Consider the following 20128-nt stretch of genomic DNA (forward strand, 5'->3'; position numbering starts at 1 on the left):
TCAAAGAATCATACAAACAATTTCAGGATAAATACAAGGTGAGATAGCCACCAGCTAGCTATTAGTAGCTGCACGTCAACCAGTAGCTGCACGTCAGGACAACATACTTTAGCAGTTTGCATGAAAAGAGCAGAAACATAGCAACCATAGCAACCTCAAATGAGTTCTCAAAAAAGTGAAGAAGCACTGGTTAATTCATTCATCCAGTCTGGAAATTCCACAAGACTGCAATGAGCCAGCCTTCAGAAAATTCAACCGAACACTTGATACCAAATGTAAAACTCCTGGTGCTGTTAGAGCAAACGGCTTGATTGCTTTGCAAAACTATACAGCAACCCAGAAAGTTCAAGAGATTCTGAAAGAGGCATGAAAAATAAACATGTGGATAGACGGATGGAGCAAGAAAGGACTGACTGCTTCGTTTATGGGCATATCAGCCTGCTTCTATCACCCCACCTCCATCAAGGAAATTGAGCAAGTTGAGGAGACTTAACTGCTCGGTGTAACCGTGGATTGTAAACTGTCGTGGTCAAAACGTATTGATGCAATGGTAGCTTAGATGGGCAGAGGTCTGTCCGTAATAAAGCGCTACTCTCCTTTCTTGACAAGGCTATCAACAAAACAAGTCCTACAGGCTCTAGTTTTGTCGCACCTGGACTACTGCCCAGTCCAGTGGAGGCTCCGCAGAAGAAGAATGAGAGTAACATCCTCCTCAGTGAAATTTCATAAAAATAAAAATAGTGAAACACTAAAAAAGTTATCCTTTTTAGATTAAAATATACTAAATACATTCATATGTCACAAAATAATTGATTAAAACACATTGTTTTGCAATGAAGGTCTATAGCAACAGTACTCTCTGGGGTAGCACCATGGTGTAGCCGGAGGACAGCTATCTTCTGTCCTCCTCTGGGTACATTGACTTCAATACAAAACCTAGGAGGCTCGTAGGCCTCAACCCCTTCAATAGATATACATGGTAATTATGACCACTTCCGGAGGATGACCTCCATCCAGTCAAAGCTTTTGCAGTATGAACAGACATGTTGTCCATCCAATCATAGGATAAGAATTAGAGAATTAACCTAGTGTGTCGTATTCGGGTTGTGCCGAATACAAGAGATGGAAGAGGTAGATTATAAATTGTTTTCTTGGTTTTAGAACTTTATTTTTGTGTCCAGTTAGTGCAATTTATTTCAATTTGCCCTGCTAACTTTACCAATTAAATAGCAGTTTCAAACAATTGTTAGCTGGTAATGGTGTTCCATAGAGCTGATTTGAGGTGTGTCCAAATTCCAGATATGAATGGCTTTTCATGGCAATGTTCTTTGGAATGTTGACCTATCATGTGAGCTACAAAGGATTATCAATTTTTTAAAATGATTAACTAGTAATGGTGTTCCATGGAACTACAGTAGTATTCTTTTGAACAAAGTTCAAATACCATGTTCATGGCAATGTTATTTGGAATGGTTTTGCATCCACGGTTGGGGCCAACTAAAATAGAAATTCCTATTCAATTGTTGACATCACATATGAAGTGGAGAATTTACGTGGTATTCAATTCAAATTGAAAGGGGCAATCAACAGTCGAAACAATAACAAAGCATCCTAACACTAACCTTAATCCCTAACACCTAGCCTAGCTAACGTTAGCCACCTAGCTAATGTTAGCCACAACAAATAGTAATTCATATCAAACATTTATATTTTTTAAAGCACCTGGAAGATCATCAAGATACTTGGAAGAATACTCTATGGACCGATGAGTCAGAAGTATAACTTTTTGGATGGCATGGGTCCCATTATGCCTGTGGAAAACCAAACAGTGCATTCCACAGTAACAAGTCAAGCATGGTGGTGGTAGTGTGATGGTTGGCTTCCTCAGGACCTAGACGACATAAGAGAAGGAAGCATGAATTCTGCTCTGTATCAGAGAATCCGATAAGAGAATGTCAGGCCAACAGTCTGTGAGCTGAAGCTAAAGCGCAGCTGGGTCATGCAGCAAGACAATGATCCAAAACACACAATCAAGTCTACATGAAAATGGCTAAAAAGCAACACATTTGAAGTTTTGGAATGGCCTAGTCCTAATCCCAATTGAGATGTTGTGGCAGGAATTGAAATGAGCAGTTAATGCTTGAAAACCCACAAATGTCGCTGAGTTTAAGCAGTTCTGCATGGAAGAGTGGGCCAAAATTCCTCCACAGCGACGTGAGAGACTGATCAACAACTACAGGAAGTGTTTGGTTGGAGTCATTGCAGCTAAAGGAGGCACAACTAGTTATTGAGTGTAAGGGGGCAATTACTTTTTCACACAGGGGCTTTGGGTGTTGGATAACTTTGTTTATGAAATAAATTAAATAAGTATGTCATTGTGTTATTTGTTTACTCAGGTTCCCTTTATCCAATATTAACTTTTGATTTGATAACATTCAGTATCAAAAATATGCAAAAGTAGAGACCATTTGAAAGGGGGATAATACCTTTTCACAGCCCTCTATTCATTTTATTTTGGAAAAAAACATTTGGGATGTTAAATGTTTTCAGTGTTAACTTAAACAACTAAAACCAGATAAAGTATGTAGAAAAGATAAATGGACCGATATATTTTTAAATAAGATCTGAGAACTAACAATCATTAAAATAAAAGCTGAAGTCAGGGAAAATAAACAAAATTGCATTTAGAAGTTATTTTGTCATGGCATGGGGCCCCAATGGATTTCGTTATGTTTGAGACACTCCGATAGCATTGCAGTAAACTAGCTTTCCACCCGCAAATGCTATCAGCCCCTGGCATTAAATGTAAAATTTGCTTTGAAACTGCACATTTTCCTCTCAGCCTGATGGAAAACGGTAAAAATTGTAGGAAATTTGCATTACAACTGCAAATTCTCTCAGCCCCATGGCAAGATGTGTAGAATTGCAGAAAATGTGCTTTAAAACCGCAAAACTATCACTGCGTCTGACAGGAGGACCTCAAAAGAATTTGGTCGGCAACGGCACCATTGGCCACGGCCACCACCTAAGCCCCATTTGGATCCAGAAACGGCCATATCATACTAATTTGAGTTTCCCAGATTTACGTCCACCCCTTCGAGGTTGCAGCAAGAGTTGGTCCAAGTGGCTGCAGAGCACGATTCCATATAAACACTGTTCCATTGTTGGACCTCTGCACTTGTCTAGTCGTTGACCAAAAACAATGATAACTGATAATGAAATGGTACATATGCAGAAATACACTGCCATTGGAGCTGCTGTCTATTAGGAATCAATACTTCTGGATTTGTAGGATGTTTGTTCTTTTATAAAAAATTACCTAAAGGGTGACATGTGAAAGTGATGTTTCGAACATGTTACTCAGTCTGACACAATAACAACATGGCTCACAGGAGTTTCATCACTTTATTAAATGAGCTCATTTCATACAGACAAAAACAGACAGTTGGGTTCTCTCCCTCCTTCCCAAAAGCACACCAGGTCTCCTGACCAGGAAGATACAATAGAAACAGGATTGGAATGAAAAATTACCGATAACAATTTTACTCACAGAACATTAAAAAGTGACCTCACTTGGTTTGCTATACACAGAACAGGGTACTTCTAGTATAATTGGCTAGTAGCCTGATCCTGCTGAGTTATGAAACCAGCAAACAGGCATGTACATCAGCACACAGAACAGGAGGGGGTTGATAACTGGTTCGTACTGCAGTCGCTGCATTTTGTCCATGGCTGACATTTTGAAAGCGGCAAAAGTCAGAATTGTCCGTGATGGGCGTAGGCATTGTCAAGGGAGGGAGGCTGGCTGCACCATCCGACCCCGTGTCGCCATCAAGGCCCTCAGGTTTACCCTACACATTCAGCGGGTATTGTTATTTTTTTAATATTATGGCTTCTCTGCAGCACAACATGACAATTTCACACAATTTAAATCTCTTACATTGGGCGCCCATTGTAATGAATGGGTACAGGGGCAGTGCATTGGCCAAATGGTTGTCTGGTAAACTCAAACAGCCCACAATCACATTTCCCTGTCAAAAGGTCAGTACGTAGATGACTTAAGGTAAAAAATAAAATATATAAAAAAGACCAGGGAAATGTATTCGTTGGAATCGTACCACAGATATAGTCTGATCAAATCTGGATATATCCAACCAAACATTTTCAGTCCAACTTTCCAAACATACCAATGTCGTGGGTTCCAAGTAGAGTACATGTATTCTGGAACATTCTACATAATGCCCACAAAACAGTCGGTGCCTCAACCTCTCCCTACACGAGAACACCAAGTGAGGTAATAAATAAAGCGGCGAGATACAGTACCATCACACGTTACGGGTGCGCACAACCAGAGAGAGACGGAGAGAGAGACATCAACAAACAGGGAGGGAAAATGTGGTCTTTTTGTGTGTGGGGTATTTACATCTTGAAATCAGGGCATTGAAACTAATGTACTTAGACTTTTGAATGGGACTGAAACTGGTCCGTGACGACTTCAACAGGTAACGGAAAATAAAACACTGTAATAAAAACAATGAGGGGAAATTTAAAAAGTTGGTGATATTTACAGGGAGAAAAAAAAACGGAATCCAAACCAATATGCTCCATTTCACACAAATCAATAGGGATTCCGGGCTAGGAAGAAGATGGCTTCAGAGAGATAAAAGGAGGAAGAATGTGTTCTTTAAATCAACGTCAGAACATATGAGGGTTGTTTCTACAAGTGGGTGGTAGAGGTGGTACAATAATCAGAACACGCTTGTACTAGAACGCTTTCAAGTGGTCAGTACTGAGAACTGATCTAAACCTACAACACTGGCTTTTTAAAACGGTGCAGATCGGATCGGAGTACGATTATTCACATGAACAACAACACATTATCACACACAACAACAAAAAAACTCACCCGCTTCAATTTCTCACTCATTCTCATTCACTCCCACAAGCACAAGACTGTAGGGCTACTGTGAACTCACTATGGGCCACACTACACCAGTAACAGAGTACGCGTCTTCACACACACACACGACCTCGACTCCATTTGAGAATGAACAGAACGGAACTGGAATCATGGTCTGTTTCCAGTTCCTGGAGTCTGCTACTCCATGTAGGATACATTTATGTCCACATGGCTGAACTCATAGTTGATCATCCCTTTGTCCTCTACAATCTAGATGGGTGTGACACTGACAAAGATTCTTACAAGTGTGCTGACAGCACGGCGTGTATACACTTTAAAAAAAAGAATTTAAAAAAAAGGTCCCTCTTACAAATCAGGAGTTCTGGAGAGTTCATGCTATGAATGCATGAGTGCCAAATTAGCCAGAACCTGATTTTGAAATCAAACATGTAACCTCACCATACAAGATTTTTATGGTATGCCATATATTAAAGCCAATAGGAAGGTGACATTTCACTACCACAGCAGCAGTCTTAACCATCTATAGGACCTTCATTCCTGTATTTGATTTGTCTTCCCATGGACAGTAAAGGGAGGCTCAGTTTCGGACTGTCTGAGAGATGCTGCTACACAGATGTGAGTCCTGGACGTCTCAGTCTTCACACGAACACCACCAGCCTCACCATCTGTCAAACCCTTTTCTTCAGATCCTCAACACACACACACACCGGAAATTTGCTAGCAAGTATGGCTACCAATTATAAACTTGAACCCCCCCCCTTTCCATGTAAAAGTTCACAGTGCCGTCAAAGCAAATAAAACATTTAAATACATTTACAATTAAAAGAAAAAAAGCAGCTGTCATTTCATATTTTTTTATATAATTTTATAAAAAGTATTAAAACAAACACAGCCTCTTCCTCCCTCCATCTGGCAACCAGAACCATTTTATCCCATTTGTCTATAAATGACTGTTACTGGGAAACACCTCGATTAGCTTCTAGAGACAAACTCCTGTAGACTTTGTGTGTGGTTGTGGCAGAACTCTTCATGAAGTCTTCAGTCAAATAAATACACATTAGAATCAAAAGACAAAAAAAAAACTTGATTTAAAAAAAAAAATGTAAAAAATATTATAGAGAGAGGACCTGCCCCACCTACTGAACCTTTGAATGCCACCCTCAATAGCAGGAACATGAGTGTTATAAACAGCCAGAGAGAAAGAGAGAGCTGGGCCAAAGGAGATGCAGCCAGGGAGTGGAATAATACTTAAGGTGTCGTCAGTACATGAGAAAGTGTGTGTGTGTGTGTGAGAGTGTCGAATTCTGCCTATAGTGCTGATCTAGTTTCAATTGAATGTAACAAAACTACCTTGTCAGCTAATGATACCCTCTAACGCTATAAATGGTTTGTTCAATGTATGTACAGTACAAAAAGGTATGTTTGTAACCAATGGGGAGAAAGAACAAGCAGCGAAGTAGAAAGAAGCAGTATAGTGTGTGTGTGTGTGTGTGTGTGTGTCTGTGTGTGTGTGTGTGTGTGTGTGTGTGTGTGTGTGTGTGTGTGCGCGTGTGTGTGTATGGCAGACAAACAGAGGGTTTTGCAGGGATGTTTCAGGTGCTGTTGTTGAGTGATCCGGGTACTGAGCTGTGCTGAGAGGAGCCATCTAACGCAGAGCCATCTACTGAGGGATAGAGGACAGAGAGGAACAGAGGGATGGAAGTGGTAGAGAAGAGGACAGATAGTGTTAGATATTTTGAATGGGTATAACACATTGATTTTGCTAGTCAAGAATAAAACGGTAAACATATGCAAATACGCAGCTAAATTGTAGTAAGACCTCCACTAAAACGGATCAGAAAACATTTTCTAGATTTCCAGTTAGAGGACCTCCTTAAGACTACAAAACATTTACAATGCACAAAGGTGTGGTTACTAAAACATAAAGAGACAGACATGTGTGGTTCTCAGGCTAGTGCCCCTTTGGCTGGCTGCTGTCTTATACAGAAAGGTTACAATGACCAGAAACATGGACAAAGAATATTTAAAGCAATAATGGAAGAGACATTATTTTTGCCATTTGTAAGAGCAGTCATCTTACTATCCATTTCCCTCATTTCATGTGGATTTAGCCTAGAACTCCACCGAACCTAGAATGTCTGCAAGACAATTACTACTCCATGACACTAGCTGCAGATATGGGAATGAATGATTGACAGCTACTTTATCCACTGTGTGGCACTGAAGTGACATGGGTAGCCAATTACTATGTTTGGAATTGGGGATTGGGGGGGGGGTCGTACCAGATGAACTGGTCTGTGCGCGGGCATGAGGAGGAATTAGGGTGGAGTTCAGTTGGGGCTGGATTGACAGCTCTGGAAGGATAGGAGAGAAAAAGAAAGTTGGAAAAAGCATTAGATTTATAAGAAAGTGCTGGTACAAGACTGTGGCAAGGTCATAGTGTTTGAAATGGGGTAAAAGTCTTACAATTTTAAACACCCCAACATATACAACATTACACATGGAAAACAAACAAATATATTCAAAACTTCCTATTGTAGATATCCTAAAAGGACGTGCAGAATATATGCATGGGTCACAAAACAAAGTTGGGGTCAGGTCCATCTCAATTCTTGAATGGGAGTTTCAATTGATTCCCTGAATTTGAATTGAATCAACCCCTTTTGGGTAACAAAAAGGTCAGGGGTCAACATGGTGTACAGACCGGTGGTGCTGAAGTTGAAGAGCAGGGGCAGCTGTCGGCCGCTAGGCAGCCGGGCGTTGGGCTGGCGCAGCTCGTCGAAGAAGGCGTGAGCGCAGGCCTCCAGGGGCGAAAAGCGGGTGACCGGGGTGTACTCCAGCAGGCGCGAGCACAGGGCGACGGCCTCCGGAGGGGAGCGCGGCTTAAACACCTGCGAGAGGAGGTACAAGTACACACAGCATGAAACAGTTCCAGGAAAAAATAAAGACATTACTTGAAAGACAAAAACATAACCAGGTTGACATAACTATTTATTTATTTAAATAAATAAACCATTTACCTTTGTCCAGGGATGTGCTTTGATTTGGGGGAATTTGAACTCTGTGTAGTTGGGGTTCATTTCTCGGATCTGTTCCCGTGTCGGAGTTCCCAAAACCTGAGTGGCAGACATACAAGTACACAGTTAGTAGCGTACAATAGTTGTCATTTTGAATCTCTCCACGTCACTGATTATTAGAAACTGGGTGGTTCGAGCCCTGAATGCTGGTTGGCTGACAGCCGTGGGGCTGTTCTTAAACACGATGCAACGCGTGCCTTATTGCTTAATTAGATCACTGATTATTACTCCCCTAGCTTTCCCCCACCACTTCTCATAAGTCAAATGTCCTCCTAACGTTGGTATGCAATCAGAATGGCAGGCATTTTGTCCCTGCAGTGTAAACCACACACAAACCCATATTCCTCCTATTTACTCACCTTGATGATCTCCACTAGCTGGTCCACTCCGCTGTCCCCGGGGAAGATGGGCTGTCCCAGTAGCAGTTCGGCCAGCACGCAGCCCGCCGACCAGATGTCGATGTTGGCCGTGTAGTCGGTGGCGCCGAAGATGAGCTCTGGGGCGCGGTAGTACCGCGAGCAGATGTACGACACATTGGGCTCCCCACGAATCAGCTGCTTCGCGCTGAAGGTAGGGTAAACCGCAGAGGTTGAAGGTTAGACTAATACAGCCTTCTAAGCTAAGTCTAGGTTAGGCTAATACCAAAGATTTTTTATAACTAACCCAAGATAGAACAGAGCCTGTCGTTTCCAATGGGAGCAAATTAATCATAGTGGGAAGAACAAGCAAGGAGGTGGGCAGAGCCAAGCACGAGCTAGTGAGATCCTATTGGTGCGTTCTAGCATTTATTAGCATATTTGCATAAGGGAACACCTACTCTGTGAAGTGCGCGTGTGCAATAACTCAATTTGTCCTAAACACCACCATTTTTTTAGGAAGTCTTCTAAGCAGAGTCTAGGTTATTCTAATACAGTCGTGTTACAATACTTCCATCTCTACCCACTGCAACAGTTGTCACTGGTAAGATAAGCAGTAGATGCTCAGCAGTAGAGGCTAATAGTGAGCCCTGCAGGTCTAACCACGTGGTACAGGATTATACCCGACTCTGGTGTCTCCATGAGACCACCTGACCCGTTGACATTTGGTGGAAACTGTTATATAGTGCTTGATAAACCCGATGAATGAGGGGTGGGGCTCACATGTCTCAGTGTAAATTATTTTTTCATGCTGAAGTAAATATAAATATTTATACTTATTGATTTACAATTAAGACAGTCACAGTATACTTCCTATTGAAAGCAGCCCTGTGTCTGCACGGTAACAGCAATGGATGTATTATGGGCAAAATATACAATGAAAAGGGTGTGAGTAGGAGATTGTAACTAAGGATACAACTGGATCAGTGTTACAACCCCATTCAAGGGAGGGCATAGATCCATTTTACATTGTGTCTGGTTGAGCCCATTTATTCAACACATTCAGTCAGGACACATACGACCCAGGTTTACTTCAATATTTCGGTACCAGTCATTCATATCGGTTCAATAGTATATAAAACACTGTCTATGTGGAGGGAAATGGGAAATACCTGACCAGCTTACCTCCCAAAGTCACAGAGCTTTAGGATGGCAGTTTCAGGGTCCACCAGCAGGTTCTGGGGTTTGATGTCTCGATGGCAGACACCCTGGGAATGGATATAGGCCAGGCTGCGAAAAAGCTGGTACATGTACACCTGAGACGACACAAAATGGCCGACGTAGACCAATTAGAACCATACACAAACCAATAAGGTGGGTTATTTTGTGTCAATGCCAAGCCTGTTTGGGAGAGTAAAAAAAAGTATAGTTCATAGTTGAATGACTTATACTAGACAATCAAAGTCTAATGAAAAGACATTGAGGCAAGCAAAAGTTGGGACAATGAAAGAGAAAGGGAGTTGACATACCTTGACATAAATGATAGGAATGATGCTTTTGGCCTTGTTGAAATGCCGGGCCACCCTGTACACGGTCTCTGGGACAAAGTCCAGCACCAGGTTGAGATACACCTCATCCTTCTGTATAGGGGGAAGATAACTGACAAATCACTATACGCCAAATGACTGCACCAGCCATAACTCGATATATACTCAAATTATTCATGCGTTTTGAAAATCCCAACTTTGTAGTGGGAAGAATGACTCATATGAAGAGGAAACAGACCCTTCAGGCCCTCCGCATTTTCATTTCTGCTTTAAGGTGTGCCAAAAACAACGGACGGCAACCTACCTTTTCACCACTAGAGTAGAAGAAGAAGCGTAGCCTCACGATATTGCAGTGGTCCAACTTTCGCATGATCTGTAGCTCTCGGTTCTGCATAGGAAAGGTATTAAACAAAAGAACAGTTCTGGAATTGAACAGTGGGAAATGTCAAGGGTTTCTAATTGCCCTGTAAGTGAATTGATCTTTACAATGCGTGGGATATGTGTTTGTTCAGTAAGGTAAAGACAAAGTGTCCATTTCGGTCACAGAAAAACGTAGGCTATAAATACAAATATTGTATTTGTGTGGAAATGTTTCTTCTAAAATTACAAAGGTGTGTCCTGTATTCAGAAAAAAAGGTAGCCTACGAGACCAATCCAAAAATGGATGTTGATCATGACGTAAAGGATAAGACAATTTAGTGTTGCAATGATACAGTATCACGATACTACATTTTCTATGGCAAAACCCCCCAAAGCAGACTCAGAGTTATGGTCTGTTAAAAACCAGCTTTATATACTGTACCAGTCAAAAGTTTGGACACCTTCTCATTCCAGGGGTTTTCTTTATTTTTGTACTATTTTCTACATTGTAGAATAATAGCGAAGACATCAAAACTATGAAATAACACATATGGAATCATGTAGTAACCAAAAAAATTAATTAAAAAGTGTTAAACAAATCTAAATATATTTGAGATTCTTCAAAGATTCTTCAAAACCCTTTGCCTTGACGACAGCTTTGCACACTTTTGGCATTCTCTCAACCAGCTTCACATGGAACACTTTTCCAACAGTCTTGAAGGAGTTCCCACATATACTGAGCACTTGTTGACTGCTTTTCCTTCACTCTGCGGTCCAACTCATCCCAAACCATCTCAATTGGGTTGAGGTCGGGTGATTGTGGAGGCCAGGTTATCTGATGCAGCACTCCATCACTCTCCTTCTTGGTCAAATAGCCCTTCCACAGCCTGGAGGTGTGTTTTGGGTCATTGTCCTGTTGAAAAACAAATGATAGTGGGACTAAGGGCAAACCAGGTGGGATGGCATATTGCTGCAGAATACTGTGGTAGTCATGTTGGTTAAGTGTGCCTTGAATTCTAAATAAATCTCTGACAGTGTCACCAGCAAAGCACCCCCACACTTCCTCCTCGCTTCACGATGAAAACCACACATGCGGAGATCATCCGTTCACCTACTCTGCGTCTCACAAAGACACGGTGGTTGGAACCAAAAATCTCAAATTTGGACTCATCAGACCAAAGGACAGATTTCCACCAGTCTAATGTCCATTGCTCGTGTTTCTTGGCACAAGCAAGTCTCTTCTTATTGGTGTCCTTTAGTAGTGGTTTCTTTGCAGCAATTCAACCATGAAGGCCTGATTCACACAGTCTCCTCTGAACAGTTGATGTTGAGATGTGTCTGTTACTTGAACTCTGAAGCATTTATTTGGGCTGCAATTTCGGAGGCTGGTAACTTTAATGAACTTATCCTCTGCAGCAGAGGTAACTCTGGGTCTTTCCTGTGGCAGTCCTCATGAGAGCCAGTTTCATCATAGCACTTGATGGTTTTTGCGACTGCACTTGAAGAAACTTTTTAAAAATTCTCGAAATTTTCTACATTGACTGACCTTCATGTCTTAAAGTAATGATAGACTGTCGTTTCTCTTTGCTTATTTGAGCTGTTCTTATCATAATAGGGCTATCTTCTGTGTACCACCCCTACCTTGTCACAGCACAACTGATTGGCTCAAATGCGTTAAGGAAAGAAATTCCAGAAATTAACTTTTAACAAGGCACATCTGTTAATTGAAATGCATTTCAGGTGACTACCTCATGAAGCTGGTTGAGAGAATGCCAAGTGTGTGCAAAGCTGTCAAGGCAAAGGGTGGCTACTTTGAAGAATCAAACATATATCGGGCGGCAGGGTAGCCTAGTGGTTAGAGCGTTGGACTAGTAACCGAAAGGTTTCAAGTTCAAATCCCGAGCTGACAAGGTACAAATCTGTCGTTCTGCCCCTGAACACCCACTGTTCCTAGGCCGTCATTGAAAATAAGAATTTGTTGTTAACTGACTTGCCTAGTTAAATAAATGTAAAATATATTTTGATTTGTTTAACACTTTTGGTTACTACATGATTCTATGTGTTATTTCATAGTTTTGATGCCTTCACTATTATTCTACAATGTAGAAAATAGTACAAATAAAGAAAAACCCTTGAATGAGTAGGTGTGTCCAAACGTCTGATATATACACACTGACCAAAAATATAAAACACAACATGTAAAAAGTGTTGGGCCAATGTTTCAGGAGCTGAAATAAAATATCCTAGAAATGTTCCAAACGTACAAAAAAAAAATATCTCTAAAATGTTGTGTACAAATTTGTTTATCCCTATTAGTGAGCATTTCTCCTTCACCAAGACATACAGGTGTGCCATATCAAGAAACGGATGAAACAGCATGATCATGATGTTGTCACGACACAATGCCACAGATGTCACAAGTTGAGGGAGCGAGCAATTGGCATGCTGACTGCATTTATGTCCACTAGAGCTGCTGCCAAAGAATGTAATGTTAATTTCTCTATCATAAGCTGCCTCCAACATCGTTCTAGAGAATTTCGCAGACCACGTGTATGACGTCGTGTGGGCGAGCGGTTTGCTGATGTCATCGTTGTAAACAGAGTGCCCCGTGGTAGCGGTGTAGTTATGGCATGGGCAGGCATATGCTACGGACAACGAACATGATTGCATTTTAATGATGGCAATTTGAATGCACAGAGATACCGTGACGAGATCCTGAGGCCCATTGTCGTGCCCATGTTTCAGCATGATAATGCACGGCCCCATGTCGCAAGGATCTGTACACAATTCCTGGACGCTGTAAATGTCCCGGTTACCAATCTATTGCATCTTGCCTATGCCGCTCGGTCATCCATATATTTATATGTACTGTTAGGTTCTAATTTTCAGACAACAAAATAAACTCTACAGACACTATAGAAGCTTAACCAAGTTTATTCTTCCCAGAGGTCCAATACAGCTGCATTCAAACAAAAACATGGTTTCACCTGTGATGGTATGCAAACCCCACTTTGATAAAGAGGAGACTCCACCCACTAAACATTGCATCATTATTGCTAGGCAGGGAGCTGAGTGATCTGGGCCTTAAAACAGCTGTGTGTATTAGGTAGTTGTTGTGGAATTGTTAGATATTACTGCACTGTCGGAACTAGAAGCACAAGCATTTCGCTACACTCACATGTACATCTGCTAACCATGTGTATGTGATCAATAACATTTGATTTGAGTTCTTCCATGGCCTGCATACTCACCAGACATGTCAGCCATTGAGCATGTTCGGGATGCTCTGGATCGACAGCGTGTTTCAGTTCCCGCCAATATCCAGCAACTTCGCACAACCATTGAAGAAGAGTGGGACAACATTCCACAGGCCACAATCCAAAACCTGATCAACTCTATGCGAAGGAGATGTGTCGTGCTGCACGAGGCAAATGGCGGTCACACCAGACACTGACAGATTTTTTGATCCACGCCCCTACCGTTTTTGTTATCTGTGACCAATAGATGCCTATCTGTATTCCCAGTCATGTGAAATCCATAGATCATTATATTTTTGTTCAGTACATTCGGAAAGTATTCAGAACCTTTCACTTTCCACATTGTTACGTTACAGCCTTATTCTAAAATGGATTAAATTGTTATTTTCCCCTCAATCTACACACAAAACCCCATAATGACAAAAACAGGTTTTTACTCAGTACTTTGTTGAAGCACCTTTGGGTATGACGCTACAAGCTTGACACACTGGTATTTGGGGAGTTTCTCCCATTCTTCTCTGCAGATCCTCTCAAGCTCTGTCAGGTTGGATGGGGAGCGTCGCTGCACAGCTATTTTCAGGTCTCTAGAGATGTTCGATGGGGTTCAAGTCCGGGCTGTGGTTGGGCCACTCAAGGACATTCAGAGACTTGTCCCGAAGCCACGCCTGCGTTGTCTTGGCTGTATGTTTAGGGTTGTTGTCCTGTTGGAAGCCGAACCTTCGCCCCAGTCAGACCCTGAACGCTCTGGAGCAGGTTTTCATCAAGGATCTCTCCATACTTTGCTCAGTTCATCTCGATCCTGACTCGTCTCCTAGTTCCTGCCGCTCAAAAAGACCCCCACAGTATGATGCTGCCACCACCATGCTTCACCGTTGGGATGGTGCCAGGTTTCCTCCAGACGTGACGCTTGGCATTCAGGTCAAAGAGTTCAATCAGACCAGAGAATCTTGTTTCTCATTGTCTGAGAGTCCTTTAGGTGCCTTTTGGCAAACTCCAAGCGGGCTATCATGTGCCTTTTACTGAGGAATAGCTTCCCTGGCCACTCTACCATAAAATGCCTGATTGGTGGAGTGTTGCAGACATGGTTGTCCTTCTGGAAGGTTCCCCCATCTCCACAGAGGAACTTTGGAGCTCTATCAGAGCGATCATTGGGTTCTTGGTCACCTCTCTGACCAAGGCCCTTCTCCCCCGATTGCTCAGTTTGGCCGGGCGGCCAGCCAGCTCTAAAGACTCTCGGTGGTTCCAAACTTCTTCCAGAATGATGGAGATGATGAGGCCACTGTGTTCTTGGGGCCCTTCAATGCTCGATAAAATCCTGCCTCGGAACTCTACAGATAAATTGTTCGACATCATGGCTTTTTGCTCTGACATGCATTGTCAACTGTGGGACCTTATATAGACAGGTGTGTGCCTTTCCAAATCTTGTCCAATCAATTGAATTTATGACAGGTGGATTCCAATCAAGTTGTAGAAACATCTCAAGCATGATCAATGGAAACAGGACACACCTGAGCTCAATTTCAAGTCTCATAGCAAATGGTCTGAATACTTATGTAAATAAGGTATTTCTGTTTTTATTTTTTTTAATGTATTCTTAAAACCAGTTTTCATTTGTCATTATGGGGTATTGTGTGTAAATGGAAGAGAAAAATAAATAATTACTTTTATCTTTTTTATTTTTTAAATAAGGCTGTAACATAACAAAATGTGGAAATTCAGGTGTATGAATACTTTCCAAATGAACAATAAATTAAGTGCTACAGATTTGAAAATAAACAAATGTGACTCTGGGTGACAACAAGGCTGTATTTCTCCAAGAGACTGGCCGCCATACCTTGAACCTCTTATCCTGCAGCACCTTCTTTATGGCCACCATCTCCTGGCTGTCTATGAGGCGTGCCTGGTACACCACACCGAAAGAGCCATTCCCGATCACCTTGATGTCCGTGTAGGACACCTCCTGTGGGCGGTCGGGACCCTGCCCAGATGTGGCCACCACCGTAGTCACCTTCCCACTGTCCCCTGGGAAACAAGGACACAAGTCGTGTCAAAAAAATTGTCCTCTTTTCAGATTTGAAATAGAGGAGATTAATTGGGTTTTGTTCAGTACGTACGAAACTGATGAAAACAGACCAAAACGGGGGTGTAGGCTTATTATCTGAACTCTAAGAAAAGCTGTTTTGCTACGGTGTGACATAATGAACATGACCATATATGGTCCATTTCTACAGTTATTAGGAATGTAGGCTTAATGTGGGTCACATTAGTGACCTATTCTAACACTGTGACGTGAACAAGGGCTCAAGTGTATTGAAATTTTTGGCCTGGGCTGTGAAGTGGTTAACATCACCGCTCGTGACGGTATGGGTCGGAATGCTCTACCCACGGCTACTTTCTCACATACCCTCACTGACTTCCTTACTTCTAAACGCCCTGTCGCTTCAATAAAATGTCTGAAAATGTCCTACGCTTAAAAAAATAAATAGCTGAGGCTTATGGCATTGACAGCATTTAGGTCAAATGATAACAGGCCTTTACATAGCCAAAACAGGCAGCAGGCAGAGTAAGCAATTGCTCAGCATAGAAAATAGGTCTACAGGATCATGTTAAGTAAGGATTAAACGTTTTAAAAGTGGGTGAAATACTATCTAGACTTGTTTCAATACATTGTTATTTGCCGTTGCAAAATGAGTTACTGAATGTCCTACTGAACTCAACCCAGGGCTCGTGTTATTAACTACCTCGTGTTTGTGTAACCACTAGAGTAGCCGCCTGCCTTGTTGGAGGATGAACAGGGCTATTTTGTGCTCCTTTGAACATCATTTGACCTAAGGAACACAAGACTTGCGATCCTCCAATAGGCCCATCATCGATCTCATCTAATACAATTGGAACTCAAAACAACAGTTACCTCCAGGCCACCTCAAACAACTGTGTGTTTGGTGGCCTGGGTCAGAGAGTTCTAAGGCAGGCCTACTTCATGTGAGATTCATTCCCTGTATGAGGACAGGACAGGGCCAGTTGGCTGGTTGAACTGGAGACCTTAGCACTTTGCACGGAGAATGACCCTGCTCTAACTCTGCTCAGATCACACAGCCTCCAACAAACAAATGATTGTGCACACACACACATCACCATGGTGATGACATAATACACAGTGTGCTCCTGCAGAATGACATGTGAGGGTGTGGAATTTATACACCTGGACATGCAGAAATAGAGGGCATTGTTGTTTTTAAAGAAATGGTTGAATTTATGGACCTGCGAACTTGTGCCATAAATACCAGAGATCTGAGACAAAATTCGACTTTGATTAAATTAACCTAACGCAATCAACGGCTAGACCAGTAGCCTATATTCTTGCTAGTGTCAAATCCAAACCACAGAAATCTTAATGACTTGTCCCACATGAAGCATTGAAAAACCTTGACAAAAAAGGAGACCTGTCATCATTTGGAACGCCACTTTGCCATTTCAAAAGCACCAGCAAGTCCTGTTGTCCACATCTTTGCTTAGTGTTTCCCCAAGATTGACTTATACCATGAGGTTTGAGCTCCAACTTTCATCATCACATATAATATGATGTGGCTGCAGATCAGACTTGTCCCAGAACTTGTTTCCTCCGGATTAAAGATCCCAAAGCTTCTGCGCATGTGTTTATTCTCTACTTTACGCACAGTCTCTGCTCTATCCGTAGAGAACAGGCTACTTTGGCAAATGGTGGTCATTTAATAAAAGATGGATAAAAGCAGAATCAATGTCTGCAAGATCACATAATGATAGTATTCTACCTAACAGAACCGAATATAATAGCATAGTATTACATTACTGTAAGACAGGCAAAATTCGCTCACTGTACATCACTCAAAACAACACTGTAGGCTACTGCGAAAATAACACTATAACTCAGGTGAGATCTAAACGCATACGGACGATTCACCAGTAAAACCTGAAGAATTATCATTCACCATATTGACAGTGAGAAATATGAAGGGGACCCCAAATCTGTGCAGTAAAGACACACGTGCAGAACGTGATCTGCACATACGCTGAAGCTTCGAGACCTTTAGGTCAGGGGGAAGGAGGTCTGGGAAAAGTCAGATCCACAGCCAACAAAATGTACTCTGCACGACAAACGTTGATCATCATGGTGGATAAAGCCATCCAATTCCAATGTGCACTACAAGGCGCAAAGTGGAAACACGCTCGAAGAAAAAAAGCATGTGCAAAGGAAGCTTGGAAGTTGTTGATGTACTATGTAAGCAAGTATTTCAGCTTGTCATCTTTCTTCTGTATATCTACTAGCCTACTTCTTGGAGAATTACTAGCTCATAATATATTATACAGCTGGCTAGTAGTTACATGTTTCACCACTTTTTATCAAATTCTGTATCACCTGTTAACAGTCAGTGTATAACTAGAGATATCTTTCTAGGCTGGTTACTTATCTGGGCTACTGGATAGATACGTATCCACTATCGACCTAATTTGAACAATAGGTAAGGGTGTGCTTAACATGAATCTGTGTTGGGAAGCACAAAGCTAGTTTTCTGGCTAGCTTAGTTGTCAACCGTTATGAACAAACAATTAAGTTAGGCTACCTTGCCTATGCCTACCAAGTCTGTGACAGTTAACGTTAGCCTGTCGTTTGTAGTGTCACGTAGCTAGCTCGTTAGGTAAAGAGAATTGTCTGAACTAGCTGGCTAGTTATCACTGACTCGTTTGCTGTTATAGCATAAAAGTATGTACCTATCGTTAGCTAGCTAGCTACTGTAGCTAGGTTAGCTAACTAGATTGAATCTCCTTGTAAACTAGTTAGCGTTACCACCTAGCCATCTAAAACCCATCTTAGATGCTAGTTATCCATCTGCTATAGCTGCTGATTACAAGTTAGTCAACTTGACTAGCTAGTTACAGTATGGTACCGCGAGGTCATTAATTAGCTAGCATGCTAATATACACTGAACAAAAATATAAACGCAACATGTAAAGTGTTGGTTCCATCTTTCATGAGCTGAAATAAAAGATCCCAGAAATGTTTCATACACACATTCTCAAATGTTGTGCACAACATGTGTTTACATCCCTGTTAGTGAGCATTTCTCCTTTCACCTGACCGGTGTGGCATATCATGAACCTGATTAAACAGCATGATCAGTACACAGGTGCACCTTGTGATGGGGACAATAAAAGGCCAATGTACAGTTGTCTAAAGTTGAGAGAGCGTGCAATTGACATGCTGACATGTCAACCAGAGACGTTGCCTGATAATCGATCTACTATAAGCAGCCTACAACTTCGTTTTAGAGAACTCGACAGTATGTCCAACTAGCCTCACATCCGCAGACCACGTGTATGGCGTCGTATGGGCAAGCAGTTTGCTTATGTCAATGTTGTGAACAGAGTGCCCCATGGTGGTGGTGGGGTTATGGTATGAGCAGGTATAAGCTACGGACAACGAACACAATTACATGTTATCGATGGCAATTTGAATGCACAGAAATACCGAGATCCTGAGGCCCATTTTTTTTTAAAGGTCTGTGACCAACAGATGCTTATCTATATTCCCAGTCATGTGAAATCCATAGATTAGGGCCTATTGAATTTGTCAATTGACTGATTTCTTCAATCATATGAACTGCAGCTCAGTAAAATCTTTGAAATTGTTACATTAATATTTGTGTTTAGTATAACTAATCTAGACCTAGCAAGCTAGCTAGCTAACGCGAACTACTTGGTTTTTGGCGTGGGTTAGCAAGTTACAGTAACTAGTTTGCTAACTGACAACTCAACCGTTCAGACAACGACAGTTAATCAAGGCAGTTAACTAGCTAACTCGTTTTTTCAAACTAACGTTACAACAACAATGTTCGCCGTGGCAATCGTGCAAAATTTACCACATTCGCTACAACATTGGACACTGAACTGTAGCTACAATGTGTGTCTTTTAATCATCCAAGGCAATATTTTTCAGAAAACACATAATAAACTTACTGGCCAGCTTTAAATTTGAGCATCCAGACGAACTGCTCCCCGAGGCCTGCTGGACCCCGGTCTTTCCTGTGCTGCTCCCCACCGCAGCGGCTGATCCGGTGGATGCTGTAGCGGCTCCGGGATTACCTTGTGGCTCAGCAAACGAGCTAGTTCTGGGCCGCCCGCTGCCGCTCATATCTCTGTGCAAGGGTAGCGGGCGGGGGGCTAGGGATTCACACCAAGTGAGTTTAAATGTTGCCTCTTTTGACTGCAAATACAATAATCGTTGTAAAACAGACAGAATTGTCACCGTTCGGATGAGTTCTCCCTTGCACTGCCTGTCTGAGCTCGTAGACAGTAGAAACTGACAGATTGCATTTTCTCCTGGGAAATGAAGTTCGATTTGGCTGCTGCTCACGACTGTTCCATTGTCTTTGAAAATACCTATAGAACTACACTGCTAAAATAATAGTGTTGAGTTTCACCAGAGGTGGCGCTTCCGTCTGGGATTTCTTGATTTCTACCGTGACTGTAAAAAGAATGTATACACGAAAGGGAGTACAGACATGAAAACTACAAATCCCATTATGTTTTAGATAAGAGGAGAGTAACAGTAAGAATTTCACATAAAAATAAG

General features: G+C 41.9%; 1 protein-coding gene across 2 annotated transcripts; it reads right to left on the reverse strand.

Moving 5' to 3' along the window:
- Positions 1-6371: 6371 nt before the first annotated feature.
- Positions 6372-19852, reverse strand: LOC139554617 (glycogen synthase kinase-3 beta-like). 2 transcript variants are annotated; one of them, XM_071367569.1, is made up of 10 exons: positions 19513-19852; positions 15353-15540; positions 10206-10289; positions 9884-9994; positions 9540-9670; positions 8358-8562; positions 7942-8037; positions 7626-7812; positions 7204-7275; positions 6372-6581 (listed from the first exon to the last, which is right to left on the reverse strand). In XM_071367569.1, the coding sequence occupies exons 1-10, from the start codon at positions 19685-19687 to the stop codon at positions 6514-6516; spliced, it is 1317 nt and encodes a 438-aa protein (XP_071223670.1). In that variant the 5' UTR covers positions 19688-19852; the 3' UTR covers positions 6372-6513. The 2 variants fall into 2 exon arrangements, with proteins under 2 accessions (XP_071223670.1, XP_071223669.1); XM_071367568.1 differs by having other exon boundaries at positions 6372-6584.
- Between the last annotated feature and the right edge of the window lie 276 nt (positions 19853-20128).

Source organism: Salvelinus alpinus, chromosome 26, assembly GCF_045679555.1.
Source record: "Salvelinus alpinus chromosome 26, SLU_Salpinus.1, whole genome shotgun sequence".
Classification (NCBI taxonomy): Eukaryota; Metazoa; Chordata; class Actinopteri; order Salmoniformes; family Salmonidae; genus Salvelinus; species Salvelinus alpinus.

Coding starts and splice junctions, on each gene's coding strand:
- LOC139554617 (XM_071367568.1), bottom strand. CDS start 19,687: ATGAGCGGCAGCGGGCGGCCCAGAACTAGCTCGTTTGCTGAGCCACAA. Junction 8,563..9,539: donor AAGCTCTGTGACTTTGGGAG/GTAAGCTGGTCA, acceptor CCCTACCTTCAG/CGCGAAGCAGCTGATTCGTG. Junction 7,276..7,625: donor CTTCAACTTCAGCACCACCG/GTCTGTACACCA, acceptor CTATCCTTCCAG/AGCTGTCAATCCAGCCCCAA.